This window comes from Acanthopagrus latus, chromosome 17 (genome assembly GCF_904848185.1).
Source record: "Acanthopagrus latus isolate v.2019 chromosome 17, fAcaLat1.1, whole genome shotgun sequence".
Taxonomy (NCBI): domain Eukaryota; kingdom Metazoa; phylum Chordata; class Actinopteri; order Spariformes; family Sparidae; genus Acanthopagrus; species Acanthopagrus latus.
In genome coordinates, this window is record NC_051055.1 from 13,459,298 (window position 1) to 13,487,076 (window position 27,779).

Sequence of the window (27,779 nt, forward strand, 5' to 3'; positions counted from 1 at the left end):
TCAGTCTCTCACAGTAACACTTTGTACCAAGAGTTGATCTGTCTGACGGGGGAGATGTACATCTAATTCACTACTTCATAAAAAAGTAAACTCAAAAACGTCAGGAAAGGAAATATTTGTACACCCTGTTTTCCTCACTGAACAGAAAAATACAAATGTTCTCCCTTTAACCTAAGAGAGGCTTGATTATCTGTTTATGTCATGCTCTCACAGCCCTCTGCCACTACACCTCTCTCCTGTCCCAGGCTGCCGTATCCTCACGTCCCTGGAGTCGTAGGCCTGGTTGGAGTTGCTGTAAATCGCCTCCATACTGTGTTCACCTACCATCAAATTCTGGCCATTTCTGACAAATTACACCTTTAAAGAGCTGCATGAATAAATGAGAGTGTCATTTGAGTTTAAAAGGCTTACTATGCTATACTATATACTATAGAATATACTTCTTGCTCTGGTGAAGACTATGGATTGAAACCAAACTATTGATCTGGATCTGAGGATATTATATTAATTATAATTATTATTATTATTATAAAAATTGCAGTTCTTTTCTCGCACTAAGCTAACATCCACTTAGTAGCTTTCCTGAGCATTAAACCACACCTTGAAGTTTCCTACAGCCAGCATCATTCGGGTGCACTTGAAAGTTCTGAAAAACTAATATGTTGTAAACCTTTACACGCAGACGATGATGAAAATTTCACATTGAAAACATTGTATCAAGTTTTCACATACAAGATGATTTCACCAATATGGAAAATTCCCTGATGTAAAAGAGGGGATTCTCAAACTCATGTGGACCTAAAAGAAGACAATAGCATGTAGGCTACTACACGCTTACTTATTCATTATAAACACACCTGACAGTATTTTTTCACATACGTTAGAGGAAACATGAGTGGTGATATGAGGCATGTAGATATATGTTTGACTCATCACAGTACAATTTGCTTGACTAGCACATTGTCGCACTGTACATACTGTTGTGACTCACACGATCTTTCAAAGGAAAAAGCTGACGGATGAGCACACTGACACATACGGGCTGTTTCAGCAGCCGGTTAGCGGAAAATAACCAAAGAAACCTTTTCTGTTTTTTATCACCCGATGTGATGATGATGACGACATGCGTGCATATGACAGCAACAGTTTCAATAAGGTGTCATTCTGAATCTCTGATACAGTTAATCAGCACTGTTGCTCAACTTAGGTAAATTTAAAATTAAACACTTTAATCTTCAAGCGTTTCATTCACAGAAAACTGAGTGCAGAGTGAAATAGAGCACAATGTTTACTTTTGCATTAAGTTCACATAATTAAAATATCTAATATAAGTATCTGTAGGGAGGTCTATTTATTTTCTTCAAAATTAACTACTTAAATGGTTTGAGATGTCAAGACTTTAATTACCAAAAAAAAACTGAATTTCACAGACCTTTTCCTTTGGTGATTAGTCGGGGGCTTTTTAACATCCTTTTTTCTTTTTTTTAAAAAAAAAAATCTTTTGTGGAATTATTTTTATTTCTTTTTACTTGATAATACAGCAGGTCAAAAACTATCACGAGAGAGAGAGTGGTGGAAAGATGTTTACCAATTCTATAGTTTGCATTTCCGGCTTACAGGATATTTGAATGTCAAATTCATGAACTCTGAATATATTCCATGAATATGCAAAGCTGGTTTTGTAGAAAGACAATGAGAGAACCAGAAACATCACACATGATGATATTCCACTGAATAAATAATACTTAATATAACTTTTAATTGGGTGCTTGTCCAAAATTCACCTTAACTCGAGGGCGGAAGATCTATGACTTCTGGATTAACCACAAACGCCCACGCAGGCGTAGTTCCTCCAACACTCTATAAAATGAACCCGATCCTGCTGTCAAACTGTCTTCAGCAGAAGCCACGTAATGTGCATCATCATCAGCATGGTGAGTATTCTCTATCATAATATACTATGAAGTGTAAGATGATACAATCCAGCTAAGACAGATGATTATTAGTGATGCTTTAGAAGATATTAGATAAAAAATTATATGGAAATTAGTCATCAGGCAGTCAAGATTTTTTTTTACTTTTCATGTTAATTCTCAAGCAACATGGGGAAATGCCTAAAAAAGAATCTCTTTGAGTGAACTGAGAAATATGTGTTGCTTTTTCTTCATTTGCAATAGATTTAAAACAAAATGGACTGAAACTATACTACTCCAAATGAGGGACTTTATTATTACTTTACTGCTGAAGCCACACTGTTTCCTCAGTTTCTTTAAATAGAATCACTTTGTCACTTTGAATTTACACTTCGCAGCACTGTCTACTTCTTTTTAACCCAAAGAGTCAGAAAAAAAACAAAAAAAAAACAAAAAACATTTTCAGTGAAACAAGACAAATTTAGACTTGACTCTGGCTGTGATTAAATCACTTTTTTCTTAAAAAGGAATGTTTTGGCCTCTTCACTGTAAAATTGGACAAAATGACTTTACAAAGCAAAAAAAAAAAAGGTCAAAGAAACCAATTGCCTCAAACTTGGAGATTCTAATAATTGGTTTCCTGAATTTGTTAAAGTAAAGTCAACTTTTAAAATGTACAGTGAACACTGGGTCCACCTTGGTGCCTCCATGTTGGACAGAGGAGTCCTCTTTGATGCCCTTCAGGTGCCGTTTCTGCACTCTGGGGCCTCACAGCATACAGCTGGTGCCTCCTTATATTTTTTCGTCCCAGCCCTTCAAACACCCTGAGTCCGCCACTGTCCACTTTGCCTGGTAATTCTGAGGTCCTGGTTTTTGCCTTACTGGTTTTAAAGTAAAGTCATCTTTTGAAACATACCGTGTTTGTGTCAGAATCAATTGAGAGAGACACCTGATGTCTGCTGCAGCAGTAACCAATTAATAATTAGTATCGAGATCTTGACAATTTCCAGGAAATTCTGAAAACATCTTATGTCTCCAGCTTCATTCAATCACTGTAATATTCTTGTTTGTCATCACTTCTTGTGGTATCGGCATCCTGTATCCTTCTGGAAAATAATAATCACTCGACAGGTGACAGTGGTGTTGTAGGCTATCACAACACTGAGCTGAGGTAACAGTAGAACAATAATCGCTGTGCTCTCCTCAGATTCTCTCACCGCTGCTCGTCCTGCTCTCCGCTGTCCTCTGCGGTGCCTCGGCGCAGGGCTCCGTCCCCACCTACGAGCGCCAAGACCCGATCACAGGGGCATCGCTCACCTGCGACAAGTGTCCGCCCGGCACGCACATGGCCGCGCACTGCACGGCAGCCACGCCCACCAGATGTGAGCCGTGCCAAGAGGAGCACTTCACCGAGTTCTGGAACTACCTGCCCAGGTGTCTGTACTGCAGCAACGTCTGCGCTGAAAACCAGGTGGTGGAGAGGGAGTGCACGGCGACGGCCAACAGGGTGTGCCGGTGTGTGGACGGCTTCTACGGGGCCGACGACTTCTGTATCAGACACAAGGAGTGCGCGCCCGGGAGCGGTGTTCTGACAAAAGGTATTTAAGGGGGGGAATAAAGTTTCTTCTTTTAGCCTCGTCGTTTTCTCATTTGTTTGATTTTTGTTCTATTTTCCTTTGAGTTTGCATCAATCAGGCAATATTTTACAAGAGTTGCAACCATAACAACAACTGGAAATAAGGGAAAATCTGAGATACGCGCGAGAATCAAGGCTCTAACGGTATTTAGACAACAATATAATAAAACCAGATGCATTTTTTTTCTATAGGTACGTCACAAACGGACACAGTTTGTGAGCAGTGCACCGAGGGCTCCTTCTCCAACTCATCGTCTGCGCTGGAGCCGTGCGTAAATCACCAGGAATGCCCGAGCGGACAGACCGCGCTCCTCCCCGGCTCCATCTACCACGACACAGTGTGCGGCACCTGCCGGGATCTTGAGAATGGAGGTGTGTACTCTGCGTAGTTTACTTTTAACACTCACCTCTAACAGCTATGCCCGCGTGCCAACAAAGTTTGGAATTTCAATCTCACGCGGTTCCTTTCCTCCCAGGTGAGACGTCCACGGACTTCTACACTGGGCTCTTCAGCATGCACAGGATGCGCGTGACAAAACTGAGGAAATTTGTCAGCAGGTGAGCACACAAGCTGCGATCCCCTCAGCAGATCGCTTTACCTCTCTCTGTTCTGCCCCCCCCCCATCACCTCTGCAGTACTTAGACGCTAACAAACCACCGTCTCCCTCCGACAGGTACATTTATAAGTCAGGAGAGGAGAGGCGCGTCAGGGACACATCTGTCCCCAGACAGAGAGGTCCTCTCATGGATGAAATCAGAGCTTGGCTGGACGGGGCTTCACGGGACGAGCTGAAGAGACTGCCACAGATGCTGAGGGCCACACAGCTCAGCGCCATGGCAGAGAAACTAGAGAAGAGGCTGGAAGAGATTAAGCAGGGTGGAAACTGTAGTTCAGTGTAACACTGATGTTCTCAAACGACTGACAGTCTCATACGTAGTCTAGAATAACACATTGGCCTACCTCTTTCTCTCATTTGGCATTTTTTGCCCATTTGAAAACAAGTAGTTGAACCTCTTTATTTTATTTTTTTTTCAAGTTTGTCTGTTAACCGAGAGTGTCTGTAAGGTTGAAGTAATGTGTCATAGAAATACTATCATTTATGTTGCTGGGAAACGTGCGTATTGATCTGAATACAAAGTGAAGGCTGTATTCAACAATATGTTGGAAACTATACTGCCTCCAGTATCGTTTGTGTATTTTAAGACGACCAATTTTTGTTTATAAGAAAGGAAAAAGAACAAATTGTACAAATTTGGGAGAATTTTTTTTTCCGTAAAATATATGATTAAAAGTATGACATTCTCTCACAGAAACGCACGAAAGTAATGTCATGTCATGTCATTGACCATAACCGCTTATCCCTTTCCATGGGGTTGCGGGGTGTTGCTGCTGGAGCCAATCCCAGCCTTGTCTCAGGGAGAGGGCAGGGTACTCCCTGGATAAGTTGCCAGCTCATCGCAGGGCCCTCACTGATGAGCAATGTGGGGTTCAGTATCTTGCTCAAGGACACTTCGACATGCAGCTCAGCCTTGCCCAGAGCCGGGATTTGAACTAGCGATCAGTAGTCGACTGCTCTACCCACTGAGCTACAGCCACCCCTCACGAAAGTAATCTTAGACTAAATTGAATGTTATATAAATATATGACGTTGTTTGAAATTTTTTGATGTGAAACTGAAAACTTTTACATGTCACTCAGGCAGCTAAATAAAGTTATGTGTTGCATTTTTACAATGGTTGTAACCTGTTCAATCCAGTCACTGAGGCAGCCCGCAGGCTGTAATTTAACCAAATCGCCACTAGGTGTCGCCATCGTTCCTCTGCTGCTCTGCCCGAAGGCGTAGTCTGTAACTGCAGCCTGTCTCTCGTTGACTTGCTGTTATAACTATTACAACGAGACCCCGGTAAGTGTTAAAGTGAGCTGAAAGTATTCTGTCACTTTATTCAAAAGTTTGTTTGACAAAAAAGGCGTAAATGCGTTTGTATTTTTGCCTCCGCTGGGGATGTTTTTTCGCTAAAGTGCAACTTTTTCTGTGAATGTATATGAGTCAAACCTTCGTATAAAAGCATAATTACAACACATAGCCCCACTGAACCACATACACTCTACCCAGACGTGTCGATCCCAGAGTACGTCTGGGCTGCCATGACGATGGCTACACTGTAAAGAATTTCACTGTAAAAAAACAGTAAAATACTGGCAGCAGGGACGCCAATATTTTACTGATTAGAGTATGTGACTGTAAAATAACGGTGGGTGTTGTGATTATTTTACAGCGCATCTACCGTAATTTATCTAATAGTATATTACCATGTTTTGGATTACAGCACAGTACAGTAGGAGAAGTGTGGGTTATGGTAATTTTACAGTATATGCCAGTGTGTTATAAAATCTGTTACTTTTGCATTGGTATAGATCCTCACCAATTTAAAAACATTATCATCATAAAAACAAGTATTCAGGGCTTCACAGATACCCAGCCCTAGGCTACCACATTCATCCCAACAGTCAGTCAACATCCAGAAGTCCTACAATAAACACACAGCTTGACTTTTCTTGTATTTTACTAATGTATTGCCTTCTAGTGCTAAGAGTGGATCAGAAACACATTCAGCAACAACATGCATTCATCACTGTTCATCTGTCTGTGCTCAGCTGAAGAAAAGTAGCAGGATAAGCTAGCGGAGGACACGGAGGAGGAGAGTAGCAAATAAATAAATAAATAAAATTAGCAACACAACATCTCTGGTAAAATATGAAAATATGAAAGACTAATGGAGGGAGAGAAAGAAACGTAAAAATGAGGGGAGAGAAATGGGCCAATAAACTGTTCAAGGGAGAGAGAAAATGGATAAAGAGAAAAGCAAGAGACGGAAAGGAGAGAGGGTGGTTAGTTATAGTTTAGGGAGGGTTACCTCGGGAAAACTAGTGTACAATGAAGTTAATGAAGTTAAATTCATGAAAGATAAAATACTGACACATATATTTTACAATAAAAAAACCTTTATGAAGGTCAGCAACACCTACGGCTAATTGAGCTCAAGCTAGCTACAGAGCTTGCTTCACTTAGCCATATTCAGCAACCTGAACCAATAAAACAGACCTAGTGATACATCTGAAATGTCAACAATTCAGTAATCATGGAGACAAAACAACACTGGACACAATTTCAGGAGATAAGCATAACTTTACCTCTGCTCTGTTGAACTCCACATGGACTTCTCTGGCTGGAATGATATGACGGAGCTGCGCTCTCCAAAGTCATGTTCAGGAGTAGCCATTTAGGTTACATATTGTCACTCAAAAATGAGTAGTTTGAAGAGTTTGATCAGTAAAGACATGTTATCATCAAAATAGAAACTTAAGTCCGCAATCTTCAGTAAGATGCTGATGGATAATAACTGGACTTGAGAAGGGATTAAAGAATGATATTATTTAACATTATTTTACAATTATTTTAAAATACAGTAAGATACTGTTGTAATCCACCGTAAATATGCAGCAATGCATTACTAATACTGGTTTATGCTGTTAAATTACAGTTATCTACTGTAATTGTAAAATGACTGATTTAACTGTTAATTTACATGTGAGAACGAATATTTAACAGTATTTTACAATCATTTTAAATACAGTAAGATCCTGTTGTAATCCACTGTAAATTTACAGCGATGCATTACAAATACTGCTTTATGCTGTTAAATTACAGTTGTCCTCTGTAATTGTTAAATGACTGATTCAACTGTTAATGTACATCTGAGGGATGAATAATTAACAGTATCTTACAATTATTTTAAAATACAGTAAGATACTGTTGTAATCCACTGCAAAATTTATACCAGTGCATTACAAATACTGTTTTATGCTGTTAAATTACAGTTATCTGCTGTAATTGTGAAATGACTGATTTAACTGTTAATTTACATATGAGGGATGAATATTTAATAGTATTTTACAATTATTTTAAAATATAGTAAGATACTATTGTAAATCCACCGTAAACATACAGCAATCCGTTACAGTGTAGAGGAAGAAGCTACTGCTAATATGAGTTGTTCAAAAACCTTCTTTTTAGTAAACTCTGTGTACACAGACAATGTTCTTAATGCTCGTCTTCATGTGAAGAGACTCTGGTGATACTACGAGCAAATGTTGTGTCGAGCCTTCTTAGTGTTTTAAAAATAGCAGTTTTGATTTGATTTTTCTTCACACTGTCTTTGATTATTCGGGAATTCAGCATTTTTGTGAATTTCTCAGGAAAAACAAATCAGACGTATTTAGGTGGCTGGTATCAATGAGTGAGTACAATTTGGTGCAGAGTTTAATAAAGTACAGGTTTTAGTTTTATGTTATATTGGTTTCGGTTTTATTGGAGGAGACAGTTGGGCCTTGGCGGAGGTATGCACTCTACTGAGCACACTGTCATACTTTCACCATAATGATAACACTTATTCTGGAAATCCTTGGATATAAAATTGTCTTACCTGAATTCACAGAATTCATTTCTTGACAATGTCTCCTGTCTCGTCCATAAAATGCACATATACTCTTCCCAGTGCAGGCGCAGCTGGACAATTTGTGGTATTTTCAATTATTTTGTATTACACTTTTTAACATAAAAAGGGAATGGGCCTCTTCTGCAGGGGTATGGCTCCTGCTGCCACGGGGATTTAGACTCTAGCTTCAAATGTAGGACTGATTTCAGAGCCCTTCCTATGGGCTACTTATAGTAGGTCATTATGAATCTCCTACATTATGATTATTATCCATTGGGAATAACAGGAGTTCAGCTCAGGGGATTGGGATCCCGTGAAATCCTTCCACGGACCGCTAGAGGTCCCTGGTTCCCACCTTGAGCGCCGCCTGTGCGGCCTGCTCATTAATATCAGTCTGACACCGCCACCACCACCCACGCCCCCCCCTGCCACGCCACACCGCGCCGGCATCGCATCGGCTCCCTGGCTGTCGCATCACCGAGCGGGGAGGGGCCCGGGTCTCCTCCATTGGCTGCCGCTGCTGTTTCACCGACAGCTTTACGGTAGCGCCCCGGCCGGAGAGGATGTGCTCGAGCGGTGCTCTGTTCTCCCCCGAGGCGCACGATCTGCGGGATTTCACCATGATTCTAAGAAGGCTCTAGCGGTGTTTTTTTTTCTTTTCTTTCTTTCTTTTTTTTTTTTTTGCGTCCGACCTTCTTCCTCAGCACGCAGCCTCGGATCCCGCTTCGCCCCCCCTCGCGAAATAAGAGATGCGCTCGGATAAACGCGGGTACATTGTCCGGACACCGCGAGAGGAGAGGAGCATGTAACCGGGAGACACGCACCGGCGGCGGCGGCGGCGGAGGACCCACCTGACACCCCCCCCTCCCTGTCTCTCTCTCTCACTCTCTTTGCTCCTCGTTTTCTCACAGTCCTAGCCTTCTCTGACTGACTGAACACTTCTGGCTGTTTTTTTTTGTTTTGTTTGTTTTTTGGGGATATTATCTTCAGCAAAAATGAGCGAAGAAGTGTCAGAGGTCCCCAAAGAGCTCCTGGGTAAGAACAGACGCGGATCATTTGTGGCCATGTGTCCGCACAGGAACAATCACAGATGCTTGTCTCCACAACTCACAGTGTTGCATGTGCCTCCACGGTCAGATACATCCCATACACAGGCGTATTGAGACACAATAGTCACTGCTGTCATCTCCTCATGGCGGTGATCATACCCGACCCATGTCCAGGTCTATTTAGATGAAATTCTAGTGACTGGTTACTGAAATATGCTGTGTGTATGTCTGTGTATAGAAGCTGTGTACACACAGAGCACTGCTGCTGCTGCTGCTGCTGATGATGATCAAGGTGCCTGTAATGTTGATGTACTGTGGACTACACCATAGTCTATATTTGGAAGAAAAGCCAAATAGTTTAGATGTGAGCGGCCAGCCTGTCATTCTCCCTCTGCTCGTAACTTCCACAGGCGTATTTTTCCACACTTGAAGCCTCCCCCTGTCTGCCGGCTTCCTTCTGATTTATTTGTCCTGGTTGTGGACATACCTTCAGAGTCCTCGCAGGCTGTTTGGCTCCGGCTCGGGGCTGTCTTTGTTTGGCAAAGTGGCTCAGTTTTTGACACCTCACTGCAATGTTGGATTAGCTTTTCTCCTTCCATCTCTAGTGCACACACACACACACACACACACACACACACACACACACACACACACACACACACACACACAGTGCTCCTCTGGCCCTGTTTATGTCTTAAAGAGAATTAAAGTGCATGCTGTAGTGTTGATGAGGCTCAAAAGGAAAATGCTTGGTCATGCAGTCACTTGGTCAGCCATGCATGCATTCATCCACTGAGTCACCGGGTTACTCAGGCAGTCAGGCTCTTTTTTTTCTTTTTTTTTTTTTTTCTTTTTTTTTTAACTCCGTCAACGTATCTGTGGTCTCATAAGGAGACTTGAGCCCTCACGAGGCTGTTTGGTTTCTCTGTTATTTGGCCTGTTTTAGCTCTCACAAGGAAGAAGGAGCGGAGGCTGTTTCAGTTTGATGTGGGAATTTCAACCCGGTAATGTTAAAGTATTCTTAGCACTGCGTCTTACTCAATGTGTTCAGGATGAAAGCTTAAAGGACAAGTTCGCCCCAAACATGAAAATTCAGTCATCACAGTTTCCGCTGGCCCTCGTGCAGATGGAAAGTCGGCGGAAGTTTTGTAGCCCACAAAACATTTCAGGAGCTTTGCAGCGAAAACAGCGTCGCAGCATCTCCTAAACAACTGAAGTAGACAGGGACTTGTTTAAAACTGTAAAAGAAACAAGCAAAAATAACCATAAAATCTCCCCATACAGCTTGGCGAGCTTAATCCATGTCTCCAGAAGCCCTGAGGTCTAAAACTGATTTGAAACGTCACTTCTACTTAAGCCATGGTGCACGCTAACACTTGTAGCTTAGCAACCTAGTTTTGTATCTTGCGTTTTGAAGCAAAACCCGATTTTCTTCGGTTGTTTAGTAGAATGCTGCAGTGCTGTTTTGCTGTGCAGCTCCAGAAATGTTTTGTGGACTATGAAACTTCACCCGATTTTCCATCAGCACGGGGGCAACTTAGATAGTGAATGATTAATTTTTGGGTGAACTTATCCTTAAAGTTTCCCCTTGAAGCAGCTTCAAAGTTGTTAAACTCATCTTGTTTCACTCTGACAGAATCAGAAGCTGTTTATTCCATGTCAGCTCGCTCCAGCCCTTCACTTCAGCTGCACAGTGTTTACACTGAGAGAAATATTCAAAGACAAGACTCAAGTGTTTTTTTTTTTTGTGGCTGCACCTTCCCATCAGTTGGAAATATTCCTGTGTTTTGTTGGGGTCTTATATACACATTTCCTGAAAATACAGTCAGACATATTTGGTATCATTGGATGCAGATGAATCCTCTGAAAGTGCTTTGGATGTTCACATCTTCTATTTTTTTTACAGCTTTGTACAGACACAGACGATGATGAGCCTGCTGACAGCTGATCAAATAGGACACGTTATGTGTTTCTGACTGAAGATCAGGATCATTTCCTGATTTTTTTTTTTTTTTTTTCAAACTAGAGTCCGCAAGTTCTCCATTTTTATCACCTCTCTTCAACACTTTTCCCTGTTCCAGCTGACTTATGTGCCCAACAATGCACACTTAACATGAGGAATTTGGTTTGTCATGAGATCCTATTGTCATGACGTGTTGTCTGGAGGAGCGTATAACCAGCCATTGTTGGAAACATCCACTGGTGCGGGTGATTCAGCATTATACAAGATCCCTCCTGGCATCTGGCACATAGAAGGAATATCAGCTGCCTGGTCTTGTAGGATTAGTTGAAGGTGCAGACGCTAAAAAAAAAGAAATGCTGGTTGATCAGGTCACATCAGACTTCCTGATATATTCGTGTTTCATACTGAATAAATTAATTTCACCATCTTACATTGACCTTTTTTGTTCAGATTTGTTTGACTGCTCCAGTTGTCTACAGCCAATCCCATTGCATGTTTTTTTTCGATCTTAAACACCTGCAAATGTTTGCTCTTTGGAGTGACCACTAAAGCACCGCAGGTCAGATCTGACACATCATCAACACACACATCTGGATTTGTTGAGGGTCATTACATTTGACTTTATGAGCTTGTTAATTGTTTGTCTGAGCTTTTACAAGGCCATAGGTCTTCCATTTCCCCACCTCCCACACGAGTCCAACGCTCATGTCCTAATATGAACCACCGGGCAGCTGGTTGTTAATATATCCTGTCCTGTCACAGTTCTAACGAAGGAGCAGTAATAGTGAATTAAAAATAATAAATGAGAGACTGTCAGGAGCTTTTTCTGTCTGGGGCCAAAAACTGCTCGGGCTCATTAAAACATAGAAGGTTTTTCATTCTGTGTAGAGACCCACTGGAGACACCTCTGTGACTTATTGGATGTCTGAGGCTATAGTTTTTCGAGAAGCTGCGGCAGGATATGGCGCGCATTCTCAGGCTGGCAGATGAACCACTTTGCACTTTTCCCAATTATTAGTTTCACTTTGATCTGATGATGGTTTGAGGATGCCTGTGGGCGACGATATACGCATGCCAGCACAGATGTACACACACAGAATCACACTCCGTCTTAGACACATGTGTGCACAGGCTGTCAGCCGCTGTGTGGTGGGTTGAAGCAGGAGCGTGGAGAGGCGGCTGACCCAGTTCTGCTCTCTTAGCCAGGTCCCTGGCAGTGGTGACTCATGCCGGGTGTGAACCATAAATCGAAACGACACACACATATTAAGGAAAGATTATTTGCATCACTAATTAACCTGGTAATTATTTAAGGAGTCGTTTGATTTGTAAAGTGGTAAATGACAAACTCCAAGTCCAAGGTGATGTTTACAAATGACCAGCTCTGTCCAACCGACAGTGCAAACTCTTTTGATTCACGCCATCAGGAGGTTTTGTAACATTTCTTGCACTAATTTTGTTCAATAATTCAGTAAATGATGACCCACAAAAACTAACCATATTCTTACCATTCTCAGTCGTTTGCTCACAAACTTGGTGTTTGCTTACAAACACTTCTTAAATACACTCAACTCAGATAGCTAAGATGAAAAAAAATGTATTTAGCTCAAATCTTCCCAACCACGTGTAGCCTCATTGTTGGTAGAACGGCTGCAGACACTTAAGCGAGCAATTTTGTAACATACAGACAGAATTGCAGTTTATAATATTCGAAATATGAACATCATCAACAGAGCGTGAAGATACGACAGTGTTGAAGATGTCTGCTGAAGTTAGCATGCTAACCAGCTAGCCCCACTGTCTAATAACATTCTACCACTTTGTACCAGCAAGAGGCGACAGTCTGATAGATACGTGGCTTATCTCTCCACCGTCGCCATCGGGTTCTAAAGTTGAAACGACATCCACATTCATCATCATAGCCATTTTTAATGAACTCGCTCTTATCTACTGTAATAGCCTAATATGTGAGGACAAGAACACAGTTCAGTAGTTTGACTGAATGTGTACGTGTGCATTCTCAACATTTTCAGTCGCACATTCACTACAGACTATGAGAAAAGAGACCAAACCTGGTACAACGAAATCAGACTTTTAAAGAGCTTAAGACTGGAAAAACTGGAAGCGAGATCATTCCTCCTTTGGTGTGTTGTCAAATCCCCCCCTCAGTGTCAGAAATGTGCTTATCAGAGTTAAGCCTCTGTGGGAATTGACCTATGGTATAAAGAGATGCTTTTTGTCATGCATGATAAACCACTCGAAAGCAATCTTTTCTCTTCTTGCGCCGATGTTTCCAAATTGGAGCATCTCCTTATTTGATCTCTTCTCCCCTCTTCCCTGTGCAGAGAGTGTGAGGGATGCAGTGGGGAGGAAGGTGAAGCTGTCGCTGAGGAAGAGAGTCAAGCTGGAGATCAAAGGAGACAAGACGGAGAACAGAGTCTTGGTGAGTCAATTCCTGCTGCCGCTTTCAAGATACTTCTTTATTAGGAGCAACGCAGTCGCTGTCTGTCTTTACATCTCGCATTTGAAATTCTCAGTTCTCATGAAAGAACACCAAAACCCTCCGTGCTTTATTCCCTCTTCAGCACTTGAATGGCCTGCATTATTTCCCGGTGAGCATCACTTCAGTGCATTATGACTCTGTCCACTTCAAGTTCATGCTTTCATTTTTAGTTTCCTTTTCTGTGGCTCAAAGGTGGAGACGGTGTGAGAAAAAATTAATGGTTCATTTTCGTACCATCTCCTGTCTTTAGTTAGTCTGAGGACTGTTCGAGTGGGGTCAGGAGAGACGGGGAGGGCCGCATTGTTGTAATGTAGTCATGGGAAGATGTCAAAACTCTTTCCAAAAGACATCATTATCTTTCTGGTCACATTCACTGTAATTGGAACCAGCGTTATCTTAGATGCAGATAGGCTTCCTCCAGCAGTATTCATATATAAGCAGGTTTTTATAAATGATTGCCCGTGTACTTTCCAGTATCTGGGTGGTGTGAGTTCCTCTGTAGGGCAAAGGTGTGCCAGCGAGACAAATGTTGCACAAGATCTGACTGACTAATGATTTATGATTTTTTTGTTGAAGCGAAGCCATGGATTCAGTTAGTTACGTCACTAGCTATGACTTTGGTAACTGGCACCATTAAAGGAGACCTATTATAGTTTTTTTTCAAAAAGGTCTTGAATGTTAGAAAGGTCAAAGTACTCGCCAACAGAAGCTCCTCTCTCCCACAGAAAACACTGCTCCTGAAACGCCTCGTCATTAGTCCCTCAGTAGCAGATTTATGGACTTTTGGTCACGATGAGCAGTGCAGATAATGTTATCCTTGGAAAGTTTTGTGTTATGGCTCCCAGAAGGAGTCCAATTTTGATGCAGTGTGTTGCAATTGGTTGCTAAGGGTTTTGAACTACTTTAACTGCCTGTTGTTGTTGCTGCTGTTGCTGCTACTGCACACTGTCCTGATCAGCAGGCCATCGCTGACTTACTGTTGTTTTCAGAACACCTACATACACACAGTATCGGCCTTCAGAACATTTAAAATCTTCAGGTTCGGACTGTTCTCAGAGGTCTTCATTTAGCCTCAATGAAAGGTCACGCTGAAACGATAAAAGCAGCAGCTATAGTTAAACTCAACGGTCCGGTACTGAGGTCATTCTTTCACCCGGTCACACCTCTGACTGTAAATCCATGGTGGAAATAGCAGCTCAGACCATTAACTACTGGCCGCATAGCAGTAAATCCACTGAATGCTGAATAATTAATACCTGATAGATCATTAAAAATGCATATTGGCTCTTCTCTGGGCTTAAAGTGGATTAGAAGCTGAAGATAGTTGAGACAGAATAGTTTCATGGGTAAATCAGAGTCTGAGCAGGGTTCATGAAGTGTGATGGTTGAATCAGAAACCTCTTTGGTTACCGCCGGTGAATCGGCACGGCATTTAATGGCAGGAGCCTTTTTAGCCACACAACTCCCAGCGGAACGAGAAGCTTTAAGTTTTACATCTCTGCGTGTGTGGAATAGACGGGAGATGTAGAAGAGAAAGTTTTGAAAAGCCTTGTGAACAGCGCTGCGACAGCCGAGTTGTCTGCTTTAGGACGTGATGAAGTGTGATATTAACAGAACTATCAGTCAGACCCCCCTCGGGCGTGTTTAACTTCAATACACTTGTAGTTCCTGCACGTGCTTGAACGAAGTCATCCGGGGACACAAGGAGAGAGAGAGAGAGAGAGAGAGAAAGAGAGAGAGAGAGGTGGGAGAAAGAGAGGTGAGAGACAGAAACAATGAGCTTCACCTTCACATCTCCTGTGCTCGCTAAATGAGCTGGTAGCACGCCGAGGCGGGACGCAGCAGGAGACCGAGCGAGTCAAATTGCACTTGTCAGTTTATATAATGTAGTTATTAATTGGAGATGCATCATCACTGCTGGAATCTGGAGCCACCAGTGTTATATGTGCGAGGGATATGAGATCTATAGCACTATTCATTTAAAGCTCCGTGCGGTGAGTTTCTTATCGTGACGTATCGTCTCGGGAGCATGAGCCTTTCTAAATAATCTCGTGGGGGAAAAAGAGAAAAAAATAATTTCCTTAGAATTTAGCCAAGTGCTCAGCGTGAGGCAAACCCTCCTGACTCTGTTATGACAGCAATGTCACCGCGTGGGAGCCGGACACAGGCTCGTAGTGCGCAGATACGCACAAAACACAATGCAAAGAAGTGGGAGTCGGTGCTGGGAAGTGAGGAATTCCAGCGGAGTGGTTCTGGAATTTTCATCCAGACGCAGAGCATGAGAATGACTCGGTGAGTTTGTATCAGCGCTCAGCTCGACCGGACTGAACAAATAAACCACTGTTTGTTGTTCTGCGGAAAAGCAGGGTTCGAGGAAAAGTGATTATGCAGGAAGTGGCCCTCGGAGGGGAACGCAAACATGTCGTGGACTCGCAGCCTGTGAATGTTGCAGCATCTTGTGTTAGGCACGATGGAAGAACAATATACTGTCAGATTGTTTTGAGATCAGATGTCGTAATTGGATAAATGTTGTGAAGTGAAACACAGTCTCGAGTGTTTCTGATGTTAAAGGATCAGTCTGCTGATTTCAAACATGAAGATCACTTTACTGTCAACATGGTGGATGGTTTTTTTCATCTGTAGTCCCTAGATATCTGTTACATTGTCACCCTTCTGAAACAATAAAAAATACAAAATAAAAAGTATATTACTTTATTTTTGCCATTGACTTGCCATTGACAAAAAATACAAAATGGCCTTTATATATTTATAGTAAATAAATCTCAGGCATGGGAAGCAACAAGAGGAAAATGACAGGGTAAATGAAAACAATAACATGACAAACGTGCGGTCGGCGATGGAAATTAAATTGCAGTTGAGTGTGGGAATGAGTCAGAGGGTGTAATAAAGGTATCAAATCGCAGCACACAACAACAATATCAAACGTGTGTGCTTGTATATGAAACGAAGAGCAGGGAAGGAAAAATGTCTCCGAGCTCTGTTAACGGACGAACATGTCGAGCACCTTACAGCGGCAGTGCTGTCTGTTGGAGAATAATGGAGTTACACTGTGTGACTAATAGAAGTAGGGAAATGACTAATTAAATTGCCTGACTAATTCTGCCACCTGCTTCCTGCAGCTAAGAGTGTCACACACACCTGTGGGTGTGACATTTAATCTCTCAACTTCAGACATTACGTATTTTTTGCATGAACACAGTCGAGCTGTCTGTTCAAACCACACAGCAGCCATAACCAATTTTATTTGAATTATTTACTCCTACAAAATGTTGATTTAAAAATATATATTGGGGTTGTGTTTGTCACACAGCTGAACACACAGATGGTCTTGAATAAGTTATCTTCCATTTCCAGTTTGACATTAGTTCTATTCTTTAAGAGTAATCGGACGTAAACCACTATACAATGAATATTCAGCCTGACACATAACCCTACCAGTTTGGAATTTCCAAGTATAAATCACCTCAAATGTCACAACAGTGACAACCCATCTGCTGCCTCCCTCAGTGATGTACTTTCCAGATTTGATGTTTTGGGCAACATTTATCAAACTTCTCTTGTTAGCTTATTCCTGACACTTACAGCCAGGAGCCTGATTTACTCCCGACAGTGCTGGGCATCCATCTAAAGTGTAAACTATGCACATAATGAAGGGAGGAATATGGTTATTTCCACTATCAATTTGCCTGTCTGTCAAATGCGCACTAGCCTCTCCTCCTCTTTTCCCGCCGAGCTCTCCTCAGACTGGGAGTGGAGCACTACAGTGCCCGAGGCGTCTCTTAAGCACACTAAAGCCTGATAGATACAGTCATCTCCCTGCTTTGAAGATGGAAGGATGAAGGAGGTAGAGATAATAACATCAGTCCATCAAACACACCCTGGGGAAGAAGAGGGGGAGAGAGGGGGAGAGAAGGGGGCGGGACGGGAGAAGGAGGGAGAGCAAAAGAGGGCACTGAGACGTACTGTGTCGGGCAGAGGTGATGGAGGGAGGAGGAAGAGAAGATACTTGAAGGTAAAAAAAACAGCTGTTCTGTAAAACTCTTAAGGCGTGACAGACAGATATAATCAGTGACATCAGTGACATCGTGTAAAGCTGGCAAAGAACTGAGACAACCCAGCAAACGCTTTGAAAATAACTCCGTGTGGTGTAGATGTATAGGACTGCTAATACCTGCTTTGTACAGCCAGGAAATGAAATGTCTTTAAAAGAGGCTTAAATCAGGATCAATACTTGTTTGTGATGTTTGTCCTTTTGGCCGTGTTAGTGGCATAACTGTACTGATAGCAGTGAGTCAGTCTGTCGGTCTATTTTTTCACCACTTTGGTCCTAGATTAAACTTCAGCTCTATTATAACAAAATGGAAGCGTTTGGGAACAACAGCAACTCAGCCACGAAGTGGTAGGCCACGTAAAGTGACGGAGAGGGGTCAGCGGATGCTGAAGCGCATAGTGCAAAGAGGTCGCCGACTTTCTGCACAGTCAATTGCTAGAGAGCTACAAACTTCATGTGACCTTCAGATTAGCCCAAGTACAGTACGCAGAGAGCTTCATGGAATGGGTTTCCATGGCCGAGCAGCTGCAGCCAAGCCACACATCACCAAGTGCAATGCAAGGCGTCGGATGCAATGGTGTAAAGCACGCCGTCACTGGCCTCTAGAGCAGTGGAGACGCGTTCTCTGGAGTGATGAATCACGCTTTTCCATCTGGCAATCTGATGGACGAGTCTGGGTTTGGAGGTTGCCAGGAGAACGGTACATTTCAGATTGCATTGTGCCAACTGTGAAATTTGGTGGAGGAGGAATTATGGTATGGGGTTGTTTTTCAGGAGCTGGGCTTGGCCCCTTAGTTCCAGTGAAAGGAACATTGAATGCTTCAGGATACCAAAACATTTTGGACAATTCCATGCTCCCAACCTTGTGGGAACAGTTTGGAGCGGGCCCCTTCCTCTTCCAACATGACTGTGCACCAGTGCACAAAGCAAGGTCCATAAAGACGTGGATGACAGAGTCTGGTGTGGATGAACTTGACTGGCCTGCACAGAGTCCTGACCTGAACCCGATAGAACACCTTTGGGATGAATTAGAGCGGAGACTGAGAGCCAGGCCTTCTCGACCAACATCAGTGTGTGACCTCACCAATGCGCTTTTGGAAGAATGGTCAAAAATTCCTATAAACACTCTCCTCAACCTTGTGGACAGTCTTCCCAGAAGAGTTGAAGCTGTAATAGCTGCAAAAGGTGGACCGACATCATATTGAATTCTATGAGTTAGGAATGGGATGGCACTTCAGTTCATAGAATGAGTAAAGGCAGGTGAGCGAATACTTTTGGTAATATAGTGTATCTGGATAGACTGGAATACATTTTTAACACACATCCACAGTCCTCAGAGTGGCTAATCCCCTGACTTTCCCGTAGCGCCAACAAGAGGTTGAGATGTTAAAGTTTTATTGAAACAATGAATGGATTGGTATGACATTTGGTGCAAATATTGTTTGTTTTCCAGAGGCTGAACCAAAAAGACTCAAGGTTGTATTTCTACCATCCAATCAAAATGTAACTTTGTCATATAAACCATGGACATGGCAGAAATGATACCTGCAACATTACAATTTCAGCTTTGTCACTATACGCATGTTAGCATGCTGCCATTAGCTTTCAGCTGAAAGCACTGCTGTGTGCACCGCATGGCTGCAGACTCTTAGTCCTGGTACCCACCATCTTTCACACCTTAACCACGTGTCTTAGTTGCCTTGCCTTGATGTAAACAAGCTTTTGTAAATTATCCCAATTATAAACCTTTGTGCAAAAAGGAGAAAAGCTCTACTGCGATGATTTTGCCAGACGTTGGGATCACAGTGGTTTCCGCTGTCCTGCCATTAGTCATGTGGCGGTGTTACTCCTTCACAGATCCTTGGCTTGGGGGCCGGCGCGCTGTCCAACTTCCTCTTCATATCCCTCGGTGTGAATAAAGGAAAGTGTATGGGTGTGTGTTTGTCCTAGCCAGAGACTGTCACCAATAGTTAACTGCTTTATTGCATCTCATTGTTTGCTTTGTACTGTACGTGGGAGTGGCACTAACACGGCACAGACGACACAGCGTGAGACAGAGCTGCTGCGCATCGACGCAATTAGATCTGGAGGAGCGCAAATTTTAATCTTGTTTTGACAGCGCCATGACACAGCAGTTACACCAAGCAATGAGGTTAGGGAAATCTTCAGGGTTTATTTTACACTTTGAAGATAATGAAGTGGGTAGCTTCACACACAGCCACTGGCTGCAGGATGCTGTAAATCACCAGCCTACAGCACAAACACATGTCCTTTTAAATGTTTTTTCTTTAGAGGCTGACAACAGGAAACTTTATATTTTATAATGACACAGCAGAGAATTGTCTGTCATGCAGCCATATTGTGTCGCACAAAGTTTTTGGATCAGTGTTGCATGAATTTGGTAAAACATGGCTCTGATCCTGTTTGAAACAATGTGTAACTGTGTGGAAAAATGGCACCAAGGCGTCATAGTTGCTCTCCATATATTTTCAGTGTCTTTGTCCTTGAGTGTGGTTTTGATTTTTAAACCACAGGAAGTTGGTCTCTCCTTCAGTCCCTCCACAAGTCACAAACACAACTCCACTCCTCTCTCAGTTCGTCTTGCATCTGACCTCCATTCTTCAGATAAGTTTGTAAATTGCAAAGTTAGTACAGCGCACATTTGCACACATTAGCCTGCATCATTATATATGTTTGCCTCCCTGAAAAATGCATGACTTTCGGAGCTGAAGCTGCAGCGACCCTTCTCTTTCTTTCTCTGACAGATTCCTCAAACTTGTGGCTTGTCCCAACATGACTCTGCTGATGAAAACAGAGCCACAGACCATTTTACTAAAGAACAATTCAGTGGTATTCCAGCATAAACACTGGCCAATATCAAATCAAAGCACAATAATGAGAACAAAGTTGTTACAAAAGAACAATAACACCTAAATAACTGTATATCTTTGCAGCTTTATTGCAGCACTCGCATACATGTTTGCCAAGGACATTTATATCTCTTATTAATTCTGGTCACCTCAGTGAGAATAAATGAACTAAACCGTTTTCCCAAGGTGCAAAATGTAAAAAAAAGAAAAAAAGAAAAGAAATCATGCTCATGTCTGAGAACAGACTGAAGCCTAGAATCTCGTCCAGCTTGTCTCTCCCGCCACCCTCCTCTCCTTGTCTTTAACCCCAAGGTCTGTCATTAGGGGCAGTGAGAAAATGGAAGTGACCCAGTTCTCTGCTCCCTGGTGATCACCTGTAATGTCCTCTCATGGGAACTACCACTAGTATCTTTTGTTAGCCGCACTTACTTGAAGGCAGCAGAGCAAGTTTGCAGCACATTTTAAATTCCCTTTGACTATGGTATCCACTCCTTGCACTGCACTGCTGTGAATGTTTTTCTAGTGCGGCCACAGAAAGGTTTTTAAAAATAGCCGTGGTTTTATTGCCTCGTTTACACTTTGAATATTGTTAGCTCTGGTTGTTTGGTCACCAGGCGACCTTTTTTTTTTCTGGAAAGAAAAGCATTTTGTCTGTCCTCTGCCTTTAAAGAGTGAGTTAACACTATGGCTCATCATTCAAAGATGTAATCTTTCTTTGTGTCCTCAGTCATTCATTGGGTGTTTGTATTTTGAGATCTGTGGTCAGAGCAGAGTCTGACAAAACCACAGAGGTCTTACAAGGGTCTTACCCGTTTCGCGTTGCTTTCATTCTTTTTAGGTCTAAATATACAGTATGTGTTCGGGCCTTTGCTTGGTTGAGTGGACATGAACACAGAATTACTGTTCTTTGTCCTTTAACCGAAGTTCAGCCCAAGTTCAAACAGTTATAATATTGTTTGGCACATAATCATTGTGTCGATTAAATAGTTACCTCAGAGCTTCAAAGTCCCCTGTGCTCCGTACCATAATGCTGTGGTGATTGTTAATGTAATTGGGGTGACATTCAGCGCTAACCGAGCAGAAAAAAATGTGTCAAACAGGTCACCAGCTCCCTGCTGAGTGTATAAAGCACAGCACTGCAGCAACTGGTAAGTAGGAACAGAAAGCAATTTAAAGATTTTCTTTTTACTCTTTAGCTTAACACCTGCTGATATGTTGACCAAAAAAACAGGACAAAGCAGTTCATACTCCAAAAAAATACAAATGAAGGATGCGTGTGACATTGGTTATTGCGATAGGCCAAAATGATTAACCTGGTTTTCTCTTGACATCTAAATGGTTAAAGAGAATGTGTAAGTGACGTGTCTCAGTTGTGCCTAGTAAGGGTTCAGTTCACCTCCGTGCTGAGAGGTGACAGCGTCAAATATAGCTCAGTCCAGCTGTGAGACGTCAGTGGTGGCTTGTTTTCCTCCCTCACGCAGATTAAATTATGGATATATTTCGACATTTGGTGTTCTCAGTCTGAAATAATCTCATTGGGCTCACTTCTCCTTCTGTGCAAATGGAGCACCGTGTTCTCTCCTCATGCATTTAAATTGGATGAAAGCACCTTCAAAAACACTCCACAGAGATTCCTCTCTGCTTGAGGCTGATTTGCCATGTCACACTGCAACCGATTCAACCAGAGCCGTTTGTCGGGATTGGCTTAAACGCAGATGCTAGTTTAGGTTGGTCAGGGAGTCAAGTTTAGCTCACTGTGCACCCACACCATGTTATCACATGGTTAGTGTCTGCCTCTCTCCTGAGTGGTTTGGTGTCTCTCAAGTGCAGATCACACTCGGCTGAGTGAGCCAGTTAATTAGGATGAATTTTGTGTGGAGTTGATCCTCAGTTCTTGTGCATGTAATTGTTGGGTCTAGTTCTGCCTCGTGTAGTGGACGTGGACGTGGACCACACTGCCTGCCTCTGGTTCTCAGCACTTTACTGCACCAGAAATGGCAGAAAACAGCAAAGGTCGTCTGAATTTGTAGAGAAACAGTTGACAGGGTCTCTCTTTTAGGGGCTGCAACTGATGAGTTTATTCATTATCAACTGGTAGGCCAATTTTCATGCTTAGTCAGTTTGTAGTTTGGTCTATAATATGTAAAAAAAAAAGAAAAGGATTCTGGTCATCACAATTTCGTAGAGCCAAAAGTGACATCATCAAATTGCTTCTCTTGTCCACCTAACAGTGTAAGCAGCTGGAACCAGCAACTGGTTACTTGCTAACTGGATAGAAAGTAAATTAATAGCCAATCATTTTCATAAGGAATTCATTGTTTCTGTCGTTTTCCAGCAAAGAATGTCAAAGAAAAAAAAAATGTCAGAGACGAGAGCTCCAGTGATTTACTAGAATGCTAGTTGTGCCCTTTTTGGGATGTCAAGAGCAAAAGTAAATAAAGAAACCAACCCATAAACCAACATGGCCTGAACACCTACCTGTACTGTAGCATTGCTAGCTGCATGGTAGCCTTGAACAAACATGCCTTTACAAACTTCTCTTATAGTTTGCAGATTTATATGTAAAAATGAATGAGCTCTGTAGCTGTGCCGCTATCAGTCCCATTAGCTGACTCAAGTCTGTATGGACTGGGAACTCTTAGCAACGGGGGCTCACCGCTAGCACCACTAGCACAGCAGCTTTGGACTGCCAAGGCTAGCTGGTTAGCATGCTAGCTGCCTCTGCCTCAGCATCTACTGAAGTTGGAGTGCTGAAGTTTTTGACATGACATCAAAACGGTCTTTTTTTTTCACATGCTGTTGATATTTGTAGTTAATCATTGAATATTTTAAAGTAGAGGTCTGACATATTGCACCTTTTGATATAACCTAGTAACACATAAAAATATGATAATGTTCATGTGCGTTTAGGTGTACCTTTCAAAATAAAACAAAAGCTCCATTATTTTGCTCAACGACATACTTTTATTTCTGTTGTACATTCATTCATACAGTGGGGGTGTATGTGCTGAATAACCTCTTGTCCATATCTTTTTTGTGAAAGAAAAGCATTCCCTCTGTAAAATGTTTTTGTTTTTTTTTTTGTTTTTTTCCCAGAATCACTCTCCTGCTCAATAGGGACTGTTTTGTATAGCAAGGTTTTGCATGTTTCCAGCTTACAATGAATGCCCTATAAAGGCCTCCCTGGAGGGATATTAACCAGCAACAATACCTGGACTCAATGAAAGCCCCGCCCACAGCCATTCATCTTCATTATCTCATAGGTCAGGGTCATTGTCACTCAGATAGTCTCAGTAATATGATTGACCCTGCTTCAGGTCGTTGGCTTGATAGGTGTGGTTTTATAATCTCATGGCGGTGACTTCCAGTGGGTCTGGTTTCAACTACAGGATCAAGGGAGGAAATTAAGTCTTGGCAGGACCATTTTTTTTTCTTTTTGTTTATAAAAGTGAATGTTGTGATTTGCATTTTGTTCTGACTCTGCATATTTATTTCCTCATATGCACATGCTGACCTGATCTAACTGATCCTGTTCGGTCCAACTGTGGGAAAAGTGGGTGCGATAGTGCATGTGACCTGGTTGGTACAATGTCAGTCGGCTCTCACTGGATGTAATTGAATTGGGGTTTATGGGTCACAGCAACAGTCAAAATTGATTGGCTGATAATGACATTTGTGCACTGTGTCAAAGTAAAAAGCCACAAAGCCAGTCAGGTCTAATCAATGTGAATCTTTTCCATCAAAACGGTGTACAATGTGTCTTTTCTTCAATAGCTTGCATGTCATTTTTATGGGAATTTATCTTTATCTCTTTCTTGAGGATTATTCAGACCGTGCGTTAAAACCAGATCAATACAGATTAGAATAGAGTGGAAGCATGTGTATGATAACACTTTGTCTCTGCTTGAAGGTGTCTGTCTCAGACATGTGCTGGCACACATGCAGGCCTTTCTCAGCAGAACCGCTGCACTGACTTTACTGCTGGTGCTGTCACATGCTTCTGCTGCACGCTTGGTTTTTATGGTGTCCTTGCAGGTGATGTTGCATTACTGTTTCTACCATCAAGGCGAACTGCTACCCTCTGTCCTCCATTGTTCTGCCTGATCTGGTTTCATTTTATAGATCAGTAGTCTTATTTATGATTTTTATTACACATGATATACAAAACTGACTGCAGGTTGTAAAGTAAAAATCTCCGCCCTGGTCTTTGTTTTCTGGGTCTGTGTGTGCAGTCATGAGTGGCTGTGTGTGGGGTTTCCCATGATGAGGGGGGATTTTGATGGATGAGTAATATGTTCAACTGGATATTGATGTTTCATGACCCCGACTCTCTGAAATCTTTTTAACATATATTTCTCCAACACTGTTTTGCTAATATACAAGAAGAAAGCACATAGATTTCACCTATGTTTTTGTTTCAAAACCTTAAAAGTTATAACTCTGTTATAACTCTATTGATTGATGAATATTTTGTTGATCAATCAATTCGTTTTGTGGCCTATAAAGTTGATCAGTGTCTCTCAAAGCCACAAATGATGTCCTAAAATGCATTTGATTGTGCACAACCCAAAGATATCAGTTTACCGTCATGGAGAAGTTAAGAACCTATTCAAGAAGCTGGAATAAGAGAATTTACTTTTTTTTTTACCCAATTAATGTATGGTTGTTTCCAACTAAACTGGTTCTTTATCCACCCAATTTTCTTCCCCGTTCACAGGTTTTCAGCTTTCCGCTTTGTTTGTAGCACAGTCCCATTAGAGTCCTTGCAGGAAACCCAGTATTAGTTTTACATCATCTCCATCTTCTTTTGATCATTTTGACTTTGATTATATGAACCTCATCCTGAGAGGACCTTTGTTTAGCTTTGGAGGGAATCTCATTCATGATCTACAGCACACTAACTGTATTTTTATCACTGAAATCACTGTGTGTGTGTGTTTGTGTGCGTGCGTGCGTGCGTGTGTGTGTGTGTGTTATTAGTGCCGCCTGATGTTATCTAGCCGCTCCAGAGAGTAACCGTGGGTAATGCCAACACCAGCCCAGAACAAAATCCCCATCCCTCCTCCCTCCTCCCTCCGCCCCTCTCCTCGCTCTGCCTTTGTCTCTGTCATTCCTTTCTTCTTCCTCTTCGCTCTCTCTCTCTATCTTGCGCTTTTGTCTCCGTCGTACCTGCGCGTGTCTCTCTCTCCTCGACAAAGTGCTCTGCTTCAGTCTGAGGAGGTTTTCCACTTTGGTTTTCCTCTGTTAATTTAGTTGTAAAAATAATAATCCCTCTGGTTTTTGCTCTGTCTCACTCTTTCATCCCCGTGGTCTGCAGTGATATCCCATTTACCCAGAACCCCTTGGCTCACCATCACATAGCTACACACCCACATCCAGACCTCCTTCCCCATTGTGTCTGGCTGGCATGCTGATGAATGAGTGAACCCTTGTGATTATTTCCTTATCTCTGTAACCTAAACACACGCGGGGTTCTTAGGGGATGCCCTGCAGGCTGACACTGTTCTAAGAGGAACCCCCGTCTATCGCTCCCACCAGAGTCCAGTGTCTAAAAAGCCTGATAGGTATCCAGTGCTAGGGGGCATCCTGCCAACCTGGACTATAATCTTAATCTGAAAGCACAATCATTGAATCTGTTTGATTGGCCCTTTGATCAGTCTTATATTTGCTTTATAAAACACATTCGGGAGGTTGACTAGATATTTCATGCTTGTTAGTGAGGCTGGCACAGGCAGCATGCAGACATAATATAAATATGTTAACATGCATTATTGATTGTACCTAATGTGATAAAAAAGATAAAAAATAAGACAAATTCTCAGCTGCAGGAGGCAAATTGTATTGCCTCCAAAGTGTTCCCTTCAATTTCAGTCATTTGTGCACGTCTCATTTATTATTGAACGCGTCGTGCATATTCGCCGACACTTCTCGTGAAGACAAAACAAGCAGCGGTGGCAATAAAATAAAAGAAATTGAAATAAAGCATGAAATATAACATCATCAGACACCGCATTTATTCAGGCCTCCGCTCGCTGCAGCTGTGGTCTGACGAGACTAGCCAATCAAAATCTGTTCAGGAAGTACAACAGTCAGCCGCCTTTGTTCCCCACCACGCTCATCTCCTCAGCAGTAAAACACATAATGATGAGCAGGGCAGTGATAAAAGAAAATTGATGTCTCTCTCTCTCTTTCTCTCTGGATGCTCTCCTTGGCTGCTGGTGCAGTGTGGGGAGGATGTGTGCTGTTGAGAGTGGGTTTTCTCCAAAATTGGGATTTATGTTATTTGGAGAAAACAGTGGCAACCTGACAAACTGATTAGCAACTCAGCTATCTAGGAAACTGTTACATTATTAAGTAATCATGCTGCCGAAGAAATAAGTTATTTTTGAGTGTTTTTTGAGCCTGTAAATCCCATAAACCTATAAATATTTAAGGCGTATAAGGATGCTGCAGACAGATCGCCGCACTACCTGGTGGATAGTGTTTGCAGAAGGGTCCAGACAAACATAATAATATATTTGTCTCATACTTTTGTGTCTAATACATTAGGAACAGCATCAGACTGTACATCAGGGTAGCTGTTCTGTCCCCAATGCATGCGTTTTGCTGTAGCTTTGGCGCAGTGCGAGTCTGCAGACATTACACGACCAGACCTCAGCTGCACTGTCAGCAGCTTGTCTTGGCGGCGGAGAGTCGAAGTATTGTAAAACAAATGATTTCTCTGCGGTCAGGAGGCTTCTTTTGTGTAAGCAGATTAAGTTCAGGCAGATCCCACCGCAGTGATCTCTCCTGTGTCAGACCCTACCAAAGGTCTCTCTCAGTTTTCCCTCTTTATCGTCGCAGATAAGTGGTTATCTTTGGCTTGGGAGCCAGTTTCCACTGCAGGCGTATGGCAGGAAAACAGAAGAGTGGGCTTCCTCTGCAGCTGAGAGGATTAACGGTTTTAAATTGTGTTCAGGGTCGTTCTCAGGATGTTATGACAGATTCGATGGCTGAGTGTGCAGAGACTTCTGAGACTGCAAGAGCTTATTTCAAACTGGCCGAATTGAAATGTACTGATGTTTAACTAACCTGTATCTGGAGTAGATCTGCTTAATAGCTTGATGAATGGCTCTCACCACGTCTATCCCTGCCCTGCAGTAGAGGTCTTGGGATCCAAAAGGCTCAGAGGGAAAGGATAATTACACCCCATCCACAATGTGGCCAACCTGAACAAACTCTAAAATATAAGGAACCGGTTCAGCGGCTAATGTGCGATCAGTTAACAAGCAGCTAT

At 42.4% G+C, this 27,779-nt stretch overlaps 2 protein-coding genes across 3 annotated transcripts in view; both read left to right on the plus strand.

The window, feature by feature from the left end:
* Positions 1-1,848: 1,848 nt before the first annotated feature.
* Positions 1,849-4,998, plus strand: LOC119005389 (tumor necrosis factor receptor superfamily member 6B-like). Its single transcript, XM_037072961.1, has 5 exons — positions 1,849-1,934; positions 3,121-3,511; positions 3,742-3,921; positions 4,026-4,107; positions 4,224-4,998. Exons 1-5 carry the CDS (start codon positions 1,914-1,916, stop codon positions 4,447-4,449), a joined length of 900 nt encoding a protein of 299 aa, XP_036928856.1. The 5' UTR covers positions 1,849-1,913; the 3' UTR covers positions 4,450-4,998.
* Positions 4,999-8,470: 3,472 nt separating this feature from the next.
* Positions 8,471-27,779, plus strand: part of LOC119005909 (F-actin-uncapping protein LRRC16A-like) — a 74,660-nt gene continuing 55,351 nt past the window's right edge. For both annotated transcript variants that reach the window (XM_037074005.1, XM_037074006.1), the window contains exons 1-2: positions 8,471-9,081; positions 13,404-13,501. In XM_037074005.1, coding sequence (XP_036929900.1) covers positions 9,042-9,081; positions 13,404-13,501 — 138 coding nt within the window. In that variant the 5' untranslated portion in view covers positions 8,471-9,041. The remainder of the gene's footprint in view (positions 9,082-13,403; positions 13,502-27,779) is intronic.

Bases quoted from the DNA above. Each gene is read 5' to 3' on its own strand.
- LOC119005389 (XM_037072961.1), top strand. From the start codon at position 1,914: ATGTGCATCATCATCAGCATG. The intron at 1,935-3,120 runs GTGAGTATTCTC...TGCTCTCCTCAG, and splicing joins TGTGCATCATCATCAGCATG to ATTCTCTCACCGCTGCTCGT. The intron at 3,922-4,025 runs GTGTGTACTCTG...CTTTCCTCCCAG, and splicing joins CCGGGATCTTGAGAATGGAG to GTGAGACGTCCACGGACTTC.